This window comes from Aulostomus chinensis, chromosome 6 (genome assembly GCF_037954235.1).
Source record: "Aulostomus chinensis isolate RoL2024-O1b breed Wild chromosome 6, RoL_Achi_v1.0, whole genome shotgun sequence".
NCBI lineage: Eukaryota > Metazoa > Chordata > Actinopteri > Syngnathiformes > Aulostomidae > Aulostomus > Aulostomus chinensis.
Genome location: NC_141325.1, coordinates 2,403,686 through 2,416,530, shown reverse-complemented (window position 1 = coordinate 2,416,530; position 12,845 = coordinate 2,403,686). Strand labels below are relative to the sequence as shown.

General features: G+C 49.3%; 1 protein-coding gene across 8 annotated transcripts in view; it reads left to right on the top strand.

Annotated features, from left to right (window-relative positions):
- The window catches only part of antxr2a (ANTXR cell adhesion molecule 2a), a 130,755-nt gene that overhangs the window by 57,514 nt on the left and 60,396 nt on the right, over positions 1-12,845 (top strand). For 7 of the 8 annotated variants that reach the window (XM_086205791.1, XM_086205792.1, XM_086205790.1 and 4 more), the window contains 2 exons: positions 3,740-3,891; positions 11,541-11,612. In XM_086205791.1, the coding sequence (XP_086061917.1) occupies positions 3,794-3,891; positions 11,541-11,612 (170 nt within the window). In that variant the 5' untranslated portion in view covers positions 3,740-3,793. Of the gene's footprint in view, positions 1-3,739; positions 3,892-7,177; positions 7,766-11,540; positions 11,613-12,845 lie in introns of those variants that run through there. The other variant, XM_086205788.1, reaches the window with a different exon arrangement.

The window sequence follows — 12,845 nt, the reverse complement described above, 5'->3', positions numbered from 1 at the left end:
AACCAGAACCCCAATTCACCGTCGACAATATTCGCCGCCGAGCCGTTACTTACATCAAATCTCTGTTCAATCACTGAAGCCGAACCTAAAGAGACAGTAGCAAGACCTCTGTCACTCAGTATTGACATATCTGGGTTATTTCCTTCACCGTGGCTCAGTTTCAGCTCAACACTCTGGATTTTTAAAGCTTGCAGACTTAAAAATGAAGAACTCGTCTGTACTCACGTGTGAGAGGAACGTTCCCTCAAAGGTACATTTATAAACTCAGAAGTGCATCAGGGTGGAGGATCAGGAGCAATTAGGGGTCAGTATCTCGCTCAAGGGTACTTCGACATGGTCACGGGGGGAAGTGAGGATCGAACCAGCGACCCCCTTCAGTTGCTAGATGGCCGCGCCACCTCTGAGAAGGAAGTCACTTGATGTTGATAAAATCTGAATACAGAGGTGGAGGGAGCAGTGGATGGATGGAACAGCGATTGAAGAGAAGAAGAGAGAAACTGCAGCAGGTGGCAGTTGTTCTTCTTCCTGGTTCCTGTTTTCGTCCTTTTCAGCCCAACTTCTATCCTTTCCCTGCGCGCGTGTGTGTGTGTGTGTGTGTGTGTGTGTGTGTGTGTGCGCCTTGAACTAACCAGACCCTGCTTCCATGTGTTCTATCAGAGGTTTCATAACAGACTGCTTACATAACTTCATGGGTTGTTGCTTTAGACGGCCTCTCTATTTCCTGCAGTGACACGTCAGTCTTCGTCACAGGACGTTCCTTCAGCCCTAATCGCAGCTGATTGTTTTAATTTTTTTTTAACATAAATCACTATTAGTTCAAAGAAATGTTGCAACTCGCTGCTATCCAGATGTGCGCTGTGGAGCGAGAGGCTGTATAGGGTGTTGACATCCACAGGATCCGACCTGCAGTAATAAGCAGTGTGTCAATCAACAGTCGTACGTTATGAAATCACCTGAAGCAAGAACCTCGTCTCCCACCTTACACACTCACGACTAAACACTCCTGAAAAGATGTGCTGCTGGATGTAATACAGTGTTGAAATTCAGTGGCTTTTCACACGATCACGCCTGAGGAACGCCACACTGACCTGATGTTGGCTCAGCCTGCCCGTCAACCTGCGAGACGTTTCGTCAGAGCGGAAAAAAACAAAGAAGGCAGCGAGAGCGAAACAGCGCTGACAGTCATCCACGGCGCCGTGGACAGGAAGGTGAGCAAACAGTCACCAGGAGCAGGTGCCTTTTGATGGACGAAGCCGCCAACATGAAGGCTGTGTGTCAGCCCGGGAAATAAAACACCGAGGCAACGGAGAGACAGGGGATGCAAACTGATGTGTTTTTACAGACCAGCGGCTTTTCTCAGTGTTTATTTGCAGCCGAGGCACTCTGGGAAATATCTGGGTTTGTGTAGCAGCTGCAGCTACTGCTTGTATGTGAAGCGTGTTTTTGGTCTGGACTTCGCCAGGAATTCCACAGACGGTTCAGTTATGGACTTTGGAAACGTGCTGTGGAAACCTGCAGTTCAAGTATTCAAGTTTTATGAGTCCAACAAAGAAACAGCCCAACGCTTTGACTCCTGCAAAAACAACAACAACAAAAATAATCAATCTATTTGTTTCAAGCCCATGGAAGTAAAGTCTGAACAGCAAAGATTTCCCCAACGTAAACATTCAAGTCTGACTGGAGGCCTCATCTCCGGCGAGGAGTCCGTCCCTTAATTTGAATGGGTTTACGCTCTAAAAGCTAATTCTATGTTAGCTCGTGGTTTAGCATCCGGATGCAGCGTTTGCTAAGTCATTTAGAGGACAGCAGACTCTTGATGCTGGTAGAAATTTAACACCAAGAGTTTAGGATAAATGTGAACTGGAGAATGACATTAAAGATTAAACCCTGCAGTCTTTCTTATCCTCTGGTGAACATCAGGACAACGCTGAACGTTCCCGCTTTGACAGGGATAATGTTCCCCTACGTGGGCTTTCCCTCATCCCACGATACTGCACGCCATCCCGGCCCTGTGCAGGAAGTTGAAAAGGTAATTCTGAAATGACTTCATCACCTGTTTTCTCCTCATCCAGCCCTCCTCCACTCTGCGTCTCTGAGTGTATTAATCCCGACTTCCTTCTAATCCAATTAAACACAGGAGCAGAGGTGCTGTCACTGCCAAACATGTTTCTGCAAACTGAAAGGAAAAAGCCTCCAGACAGATTAAGGCAAAGAAGATCCTTAATTTGTTAATCACTGAACTCTGCTGTCACTGATAGGGGGAGCGAGCGCGTCTTCATACGGGCCCTGATATGAGTGGCGAGTCAAGCGTGAAACACAAAGGAGGAATCAAGAACAATTACCGGAGAACGGCGAGAGGATCAGACGTGGATTTATTTCATTATCTGGACGACGCCTCGCTGCCCGGTCCTCCCTAAATGCGAACGTCTGCCTGGGAGGACCATTGCAGACGTGGGCTGGAACCACGGCCCGCCGCGCAGGGGTGCAGCGGAGGTGCGTGGAGGCGGTTCCATCGCTGCACGTCTTTATCGTGTGATTTCACAAACAAGTCAAGGGAATAAACATGATTGCGAGCTGCTCACAGTCGCCTTTTCTTTGACTCGGCGGAGATAAATCACCGTGTTTGGCGATGACTGAATTTTGACCTGATTCCAAATCAATCCAATTATCCTGTTCAGTTCTGAGCTCTTTTGCCAACAAGTCTCCAACCCTAACATCCATGTTTGTTCAGATCCCTCCGTGCCGGAGCGTGTTACAGATCAGTGTGGAGGAGTGATGGTGGTTTGTCATGTGTCAGCGCCACAGTTGTAAGGTCTGGTTGTGTTTAGGCCCATAAAACGCTTGGGTATGAAAACATTGTGTTTGCTTCTACATCAGCAGTTTCTCAAAGCTCAGGGGACAAACACGGTTTTAAAAGGATCGCTTTGAGTCACGGCTGAAAACAGGAATCGCACAGCCGTCCAACTCCGTGCCATCGATGTTGGTGAACGGTGATTCTCCTTCAAGTTGATCTAAAAATGCGGCTCTGTGTCAAAAAGGTGTCATGGGATGACTCTGAGTGGGATTTGGTGATTTGAAGGTGTGTGACCTGTGGAAGCTGTGACCAAAAGAGGAAGAAAGAAGGGAAGAACCAACTGCCTTCCACAAAGAAAGTCGACCCGGTGAAGCAAACTCAAAGACGAAGCAATGCCCTTGTGTGCAGCTTTGTTTCCAGCCTCCAGTGTCACATCTGCAACCACGAATCGACTCTGTCATTTCTGCTGTCATAACACAGCCTGCTAGTAGAGGGCGCTCTACACGTCGGAACCCCTCTGATGCTAGCGCTGACAGCTAACAACATGGCCGGGTGGTAGCAGCCTTACCAGACGAATGTAAACAACTGAAGAAGCTGATGTGGAACAGCTGATCAGTTTGCAAAGTGGTCACAGTGTTCTCATTTACACACACCAGGCAGGTGTAGGAGACTCTCTCTCACACACACACACACACACACACACACACACACACACACACACACACACACACTTGGCCTCGGGACATGATTGATAGATGCTGTTTGCTTCTGGGCAAGCCACTCCGTTTCAACTTAAGATGCCATTAGTGACAAACAATGCTTTCTCAAAGGAGGAAAAACAAGCTAAAACAACAGTTATTATGCTAATTATGAGTTATAGATGCTATTAGCACTCCATGGATCTTTGTTATTGTGACTAATATTTCTTTGGTTGTTGTTCTTGAGGTGGCTTGATTTCCTGACGCCTCTGCAATTATCGATAACGAGGTTTGTCTCCTGATGAAGCATCGTCAACACGCTGAAGTTCAAGGACCCTCGGAGGACACGTATAGGCTGGACTACACACCGCAGCAGGAAGCTGATTCAGTCTTGATTTTGTAAGTTTAAACCTCACCTTGCACAACTAGCCACACCCCCAAACGATGATGTCACAGCAAGGGGTCTCAAACATCTCCTGTGATGGCATCAAATCAGACTAAACCCCCCTGACAAGCTCCCAGAATTCTCTCTGTTCCTCTGTCCTCCTTGATCACGACTTACACAACTTACAACTTCTCTGTCATCTCAGTCTGCCACTCTGTTCTATGAGTATTTGAAAGCTTTGAAGCCTGTCATCTCAGAAACTTCAGAGTCCTGCCTGTCATCTCAGAAACTACACAGAGTCCTGCCTGTCATCTCAGAAACTACACAGGGTCCTGCCTGTCATCTCAGAAACTACACAGGGTCCTGCCTATCATCTCAGAAACTACACAGGGTCCTGCCTGTCATCTCAGAAACTACACAGGGTCCTGCCTGTCATCTCAGAAACTACACAGGGTCCTGCCTATCATCTCAGAAACTACACAGGGTCCTGCCTGTCATCTCAGAAACTACACAGAGTCCTGCCTGTCATCTCAGTCTTTCATCTAAAAAAAACAACAACTTCATCTCAGATCCTCAAACCACCTTGCGAAGGTGCTGCCCTCTCAGAGCCCCAGCACTCCCTTCCCTTGGGCCCTGGCACTGGCACTGAATGCCTCAGTTTGATCTTTTAATACAAAACCAAACCAGTACTCTGAATACTAGTCATTGGGTACTACTACAGTAACGTGGCAGTACTTGAGGGGAGATTTTCAGTGCTCTCTCTCTCTCTCTCTCTCTCTCTCTCTCTCGCCACCCCTGCTGAGTTTAGATCTGACGGAACTTTGTGTCGCCACCACAACGGAGATGTTGCCATGGCGTCTTTCTTCACTCCAAGAAATCTGTGTTTGTCGTGCGACCTCAGCGTTTGGTCACGGGTTCTCCTCCTGATGAGCTCAACACCTCACTGCCTCCATGAATTACTGTTGTTGTTTTAACTGTCACTTTTGATTTTTCCTGGAAGCTTAAAAAACAACAACAACAAAAAAAAAACGCCCGTGACAAATCCACGAGCTACAACTGCTTTCTTAAGCTGCTGCGCTCTCTCGCTCTCTCTTTCACACACACACACACACACACACACACCTCACAAAGGTGAATCCACGCTTGTTGTGTTCATCTCCTCTTTGTATAATGGCGCCCTGCTCAGGATCCACCAAGTTATAGGCTGGAACCAACTGGCGTGCAAAAGAATTAACATTCTAATTAAAATCTAATTAGACTTTGATTTGCCAGATAATTATACTCGTGTGTTGGTGTTCTCTGGACTATTCAGATTTGATGAGGTGTGTTAGTTGCAATTATCCCGCTGATACGGAGCTGTGCGGCGCCACAGTTTCACTCTCTAAACAAAGGAAGGCTGAGGGAAGCCATGTTCTAGTCAAAGTTCTTGAAGGACTTGGTTTTAACTGGACTCTTGATCTCAGAGCCACTCGCCAGCTTTGATTATTGATTTCTTTTCTCTCTCTCTTTTTTTTTTTTGCATCCGTACGGAAGACCAGAACGGCCGTGTTTGCAATCACTGCTCATGTCTGTAGCTCAGATTGCTGAGCGTCATCTGCATCCATTTAAGTGCACATTTGTGCCAAATTTGAGGAAATTCCTTCAAGATGTTCCAGGTTTTGCCGGTAGGATTAATGGACAACATGAGAACCTGCTCCGACTCGTTGATCACCGTCCCGGCGCTTGCTTTAAAACCTGCCAGCCAATCAGAACCCTCTCTTCAGTGGCCATGGTTACGGCTCTTTGAAGGCGTCGTGGATACAGTATGATAGCAGCGCCGTGAATGTTTGAGTTAGCGTTTAATTAAATTTGCTGTGTTATTCAAAGCACACGACGGGAGCGCAGGTGCCTCCGTCGGCGGCGGCTCATTGTGCGGTTTAAATCCCACTCTTGGCAGACGCGGCTCCGCTCGTTGATCTACACGGGGAGCTGCAGGCCCGAAGCTGGCAGCGCACCACGGAGCTGCACGCCTTCATCCCTCCGCCGCCATGCTCCACCTCCCGAGCCACACGGCAGCGCTCAACTGAAGGAACATGTGGCCTCGTAGCATTCCAAGTCTTTCAAGGAATTAGCATGATGAGTGATCTGCTGGCTCCACATGAGTTATTACATTTCATCACACTCATGGATGTGACAGCCTTCCCTTCAGGTTACCAGGAGCTCTAATGACACCTCTCCTCAAGCGGTGTTTCCCAGGACAAACTGGAAATTCCAGGTTGGGATTTATCATTCCAGTTTGTTGGAATAAGGCCTGCGTAGCTGGCGGAGGATGGTGAAACACTGACAGATGCTCCAAGTGAAAAGATGCAACTGCTGCCGAGCTCTGACTCAACATGGTTGTGGTTTAATAAAATTATCGGCGTTCAGGTGAATCGTGTAGACATGATTTCCTGCTGGTTTTATATTCAGGTGCGTCGTCTGTTCATATCCGCCGCCAGGTAAGGAGGTGATCCGGCAGCCGGCGGCGGCCTCGACATCACACAGAGTCAATATCCGTGCTGCCGTCGTGTCTGAGGACGCAGAGACTTTGTCCAACCGCTCACGGTCACAGCTGTCTCCAGTGGAGACACGCAACACACGTGTCCCTCAACATGCCAAACTCTAGAGCCGCTGCACTTCCTGGAGCTGCCGCTTGAAGCCAGGTCCAGAAACCAGCCCGTCCCCCACAGAACCTCATAATAAGGTGCTAATGTCTACAGCCTGATGTCAGGAACCGTTTGGATTCCAGCTGCCTGTTGTGCGCCTGTGGTTCTGACACAAACTGAGACGTTGCCATGGAGATTCTGTCATTTTGAATCTCGCCAAAAGAGATGTGTTGCTCAGCGCTCCGTGCCAATCGTGCTATTTTTCTTGGCCCATTTTTGGATGATGATGTAATGAGTCAGGCGCTACCCTGATGACGTCACTGAGGGGTCATCCATGAGCCTTTGGCATCTTTCACCAAAGTTTTGCACTCGCAAGCAAACTTTTGTCAGTCGGTCGTCATCAACTCACCGTCATGCTGATGGAAAGTTGGGTGAAGTCTGTTTTTACTTCTTAAAACACTGCTGGAACTGCATTGAGAGGTGGCCTCGGGACACTGGGAGTACTTCAGACCAGCAGTACCCAGTGTGTTGTGGGTTGGTAATATTTTTATCAACTTTCACGGCTGCGCTCCATTTACTTCACTTGGTTTGGTAGACGACTGACTACTGCAAAACTTCTTTTTTTTTCCTGTGAAACTCCAGCAGTGTTTTGTGGACTTAAACAAACCAAACCAAACCAAAAAACTTCCATCAGCATCAGAGAGCCGGCACTGGGAGCACTGGGAGCACTGAGAATCCCGAGCTCTTCAGCGGCACCTGAACGCGTCTCCTCGTTTCCTCTGGACTCTTAACTTTTTTTTGTCTGTTTGCTGAAGTTTGCTAGTAAGTTGGTTAGCGGTGATTTAGCTCGCGCGCAGGGCTGCCGTGAGGTCTACGGTGTCGCCGCGGACGTGAAAGAGCCAAGTGAGTCAGGGTGATGACGTCGCCGCGGTGATTTCCCCGATTTCGCAGGTCAATCGGTTAAACTCGGGTGTTTTGGAGCGACGAGGACATGTAGCTTCCTCCTGAGGCATGTGCGCTTCACCTCCGCCTCTGCACGGGTGATTCGTTGTCCACACACGTCACGGCTCTCGGAATTCTGTGCTAAAATGCTGGAGAAGTTGTCACGCCACTTCACCGCCGTGGATAAACTTTTCCGCGGGAGAAGTCGTTGGGCTTCAGCCGCGGTTGGTGCGCTGCTCCTGGGCTTGTTCGTCTCTTCCTGCCTGGCTGAGGATGAAGCATCCTGCCATGGAGCCTACGACCTCTACTTCGTTCTCGACAAGTAAGTTACGCAAATACTTTGATTCTCACTGTTGAGGCCAAGCAGAAGAACCCAGGAATGCTCCACGTCTGTCTCCTGTGGGCTGGAGGTTCTCCGGGGTCCGGGTCAGCTGAGGACGGGGGTCACAGGTGTCTGCAGCTGCTCAGCTTTTGAAGCAAATTCTGGATTTTTCTTCTTTCTTAAACGCTGCTCAATGAGAACAATGGTTCTGTAAAAGAACACTTTGGCTCCTAAGGAAGCTGGATATTAACATTCCTGTGATGGCCCACAGCCAATAATATCGGTACCGGTTCGATTCCTATTTAGTCAGTGGTAAATATTGATTCGGACGTTCATACCGTGAAAATACATGAAAGCATTCGTTGCTGCACTGTTGTGTCTGGACTGAAACGTGTATGAATGCCTTCATGCGGATGTGGTGACAGGTCACACGCCGCTCACCTGCTGAGGAAACTTGGGCTGGCGAGTCCCTGGAGGAGGCGAAAGTGGATTTACAACAACGAGGAGCGAATGAACCCGTTTGCGTCCACACTGCCACTCCAGAACCGTTTCAGCCTTACGCTTGGTTTTGCCGTACGATCTGAATCATAGAAAGGAGGTTTGGCTCCTGCGTCTACGTGAAGCCTAGAAGAGCTGCCGGGTTTAATCAGTTTATACCTGCACAAGTGACCTGAAGCCCAAACCTGGGAGGAAGCCTGCAGCACGCGGTTACAAAATGACACCGATGGCAACGGTGTGCGGAAGTCCTTCCTGTTTCACTGTGGCGCTCGCAAGCGGTTGACTGTCACAACAGCTCACAAGTGTTTGTTCCAGTTTCAGGGTTCACAAAAAAGTCTTTCGAGTACGGAGACGCTGCAGATGTAGTGAGGTGATGAGGGGGCGCGGGGTGGATCTGAACAGATTTCCTGTCCTCAAAGTTCAGACGGAGGTCGCGCCCTCTTTAAAGTTATGTTTGTGAGTTTAAGAAATATTGGAAGCATTTTTCTTGGTTGTTTAAAATCTCCAGAAGCTCTGAGCTCTTTGTCTCTGTGTGAATCAAGCAGAACAAGGAAGAAGGGATTGCATCATGACCTGAGGGGAGCTGTGGCACAGCAGCGCTTCCTGAGTTTCCTTTTGTGCTCTCAAAAAGAGTTTGGGACGTCCAGCTTCCTCATGCCTGGTTCAGTCCTGCAGCCGCCGCTGCTCCCCTGACCCGTTTGCCAGCACTCCACCCTCCTCCAAATGACAAAATTACAGGATGAGGGCCAAGAATGTTTGGAACCAGACCAAGTCGTGAGATGTGATTGTGCCTTTTTGTGGCCCTTTGCAAGTTGGTCGTTCAGCAGTTAATTTAAGTTTCACCCGGAACAACATCCCAGGTTTTGTGCCTGAATGGAACCAGACCGGAGGCGAAGGGAGCACCATCGGGACGTTCCGGTGATTTGCATCCGCATGTCAATCACGGTGACCTTTGACCCTAAAAATCTCTTCAGGGTCATCATTCTGTTCCAGTGGACATTTGTGGCAAATCTGGACAGATTCACTCAAGGTTTTCCTGAGATGTTGTGTGTGTCAGACTGTTGCCTTGGAGACAAGCGGGAGAGTGTCAGAAGAACCAGGAAGGACGTCGCAATTCCCGGTGTAATACTAGGAATAGTAATCAAACGCAGAGACGGGGATCCTTTGGTGCGAGCAGCAGCCCTCTGGTCGTTCAAAATATGTCAGGGTAAAACTGCCAAAGCAGCTCTGTCAACAATGGTGACAGTAATAAAGCACCGCTGCTTTTATTTTGAAGGCAGGCTCACTGGTGGGGTGTGGTCAATCTTGTGGCGAGGTCATGGTGTCACACACTTTCGTGTCACAGGCTGAAGTTGCTAAGTTGTGCTATGGTTAGTTAGCGAACGTTAGCTTAGCTGTCCAGCAGCTGCGACCAGCGTTAAATCCGAAACACTGTTTCTGGTGTTGACCTCCACCGATGCGCCAAAGCTCCGACCCGCTCCTCCTCTCCTGCTCTCCTCCACCCAGAATCCGCAGGACTTCGTGTAGTTCTCTCAGCTTGGAGAGTTAGTCAGGTCCGTAACAGTTGCACCTGTTGACCTGGAACTGACCCCCCCTCCCCCGGGACATCGTACGTGTGACAAAATGCTGACAGGAGGTCATTTGGTTCTCCTTCAGCACTGCGTTTGGTTGTCGCCCTATCAGCTTAACAACTTCCTGTTCAGCTGAGGCGCTTCAGTCCTGGTCCAAGTCCAAAGCTCATGCATGCTAACTCACTGTCATCAAGTCCAGTCAAGTCCTGGTGTAGTACTCAGACTCAGTACCACGTAGCTGGTGTAGTACTCAGACTCAGTACCACGTAGCTGTTGTAGTACTCAGACTCAGTACCACGTAGCTGTTGTAGTACTCAGACTCAGTACCACGTAGCTGTTGTAGTACTCAGACTCAGTACCACGTAGCTGTTGTAGCACTCAGACTCAGTACCACGTAGCTGTTGTAGTACCCAGACTCAGTACCACGTAGCTGTTGTAGTACCCAGACTCAGTACCACGTAGCTGTTGTAGCACTCAGACTCAGTACCACGTAGCTGTTGTAGTACCCAGACTCAGAACCACGTAGCTGTTGTAGTACTCAGACTCAGTACCACGTAGCTGTTGTAGCACTCAGACTCAGTACCACGTAGCTGTTGTAGTACCCAGACTCAGAACCACGTAGCTGTTGTAGTACCCAGACTCAGTACCACGTAGCTGTTGTAGCACTCAGACTCAGTACCACGTAGCTGTTGTAGTACTCACTCAGTACCACGTAGCTGTTGTAGTACTCAGGCTCAGTACCACGTAGCTGTTGTAGTACCCAGACTCAGTATCACGTAGCCGGTGTAGTACTCAGACTCAGTACCACATAGCTGTTGTAGTACCCAGACTCAGTATCACATAGCCGGTGTAGTACTCAGACTCAGTACCACATAGCTGTTGTAGTACCCAGACTCAGTACCACATAGCTGTTGTAGTACTCAGACTCAGTACCACATAGCTGTTGTAGTACTCAGACTCAGTACCACATAGCTGTTGTAGTACCCAGACTCAGTACCACATAGCTGTTGTAGTACCCAGACTCAGTACCACGTAGCTGTTGTAGCACTCAGGCTCAGTACCACGTAGCTGTTGTAGTACCCAGGCTCAGTACCACGTAGCTGTTGTAGTACCCAGACTCAGTACCACGTAGCTGTTGTAGTACTCAGACTCAGTACCACGTAGCTGTTGTAGTACCCAGACTCAGTACCACGTAGCTGTTGTAGTACTCAGGCTCAGTACCACGTAGCTGTTGTAGTACCCAGACTCAGTACCACGTAGCTGTTGTAGTACTCAGGCTCAGTACCACGTAGCTGTTGTAGTACCCAGACTCAGTACCACGTAGCTGTTGTAGTACTCAGGCTCAGTACCACGTAGCTGTTGTAGTACCCAGACTCAGTACCACGTAGCTGGTGTAGTACTCAGGCTCAGTACCACGTAGCTGTTGTAGTACCCAGACTCAGTACCACGGAGCTGGTGTAGTACCCAGACTCAGTACCACGTAGCTGTTGTAGTACTCAGACTCAGTACCACGTAGCTGGTGTAGTACTCAGGCTCAGTACCACGTAGCTGTTGTAGTACCCAGGCTCAGTACCACGTAGCTGTTGTAGTACCCAGACTCAGTACCACGTAGCTGGTGTAGTACTCAGGCTCTGGCGTTACGGTTGTGCACTGGGAAGCGTCTCCAGGACTGGACTGTTGAACCAACTGTGTTTGCCTCGTTTCAGGTCCGGTAGCGTCAACGCCGACTGGTACGAGATTTACTCGTTCGTCAAGAATCTGACGGAGAGGTTCGTGAGGTGAGTACAAACGCGGGGGCGTGGTTCTGCACCACCTGCCGCCAGCTTCATCACCTCCTCACTTCCAAATAAGAACAAACAGGAAGTGAAAGCTGTTTTTCATTCTAAGCCTCAATCCTCAGTGTTTAAGAACGAGCAACACGAGTTGGGTTTGGTTTTTTATTTCTATCTGAAGAGCTGTCAGAACTGGCTTCTATTTCCTGATGTCTATTATCTGAACACAAGTGAGTTTATTCCATCTTTACGCCTCCTACATCCTGAAAAACTCACGTGAACACTGTGAATTTGAAAAAGCGACTCTTTCCTTTCTCTTCAAGACATTTAGAAGCGCCTCAAACCAACAGGTAATCAGCGAAGCGGCGAGGTGTAGAAACGCGGCTCACCTGCTGCGTCCCCCTGGCGTCTCGGAAGCAACTCCTCAGTGACAGGTCGCATTTGAAGTGAACAACGGAGAGGCGGGCCTGTCTGGATCGTGTTCTGTTGCGTGCGTCTGACACCAGGAAGGTTCATTTATCTGGTTACCCAGACGCCCCTTGCACACGTTTGAAGCTTTAAAACCGGATGGAACCCAAACGTCGGCTTCGCCCGTTTGGAGCTGTACTACATGGAGAGGACAAAGCCGGAGAGGAAGCGGCTTGAAATGTTCAGCTTGCATAATGTTTGAGTCAAACGTCGTCTGCCAGCACAGTACAGACGGTAGCGACCCAGCCAGAATGAAGTGGTTGGTTGAAGAAAATAGCAGAGACACCAGGTGGGAGTGGGTGGCAGAGAGGAGCTGTCTTCTGGGCTGTGAGAATGGCCATTTGCACTGGGGGGGTCCGGCGCCACACTTATCCCCGACTTCCACCGCAGAGCGAGCAGGCGAGCGGCTGACAGCAGACAATGTACAGTAAAGCAAAAGAACGCTGGAAGGCGGCGAGGACAATCTGCTGAACAATGCTCGCTCACCACCAGCGCTTCTGCTCCACCATGTGGAGCAAACCCCCCCATCACCCTCCTCCCAGTTGGTATCTGTCCCTAGAAAACATCTCCTCAATGTATAGTTCCACATGAAGCCGCCACCCACCGCTTCTCCTTGCTCGCGGCGCTGAGTTTGTAGTCCACATATGACTGTGAAAGTTGCAGACAGGATGTGGATGTATACGGCGGCGTGGCGGCTGCCAAATCTGGCCGTGTGGCTTAAAGACTGCGCTATGTTTGCGGGGGAGGATCGCGACTGGGCCATGTGTCATG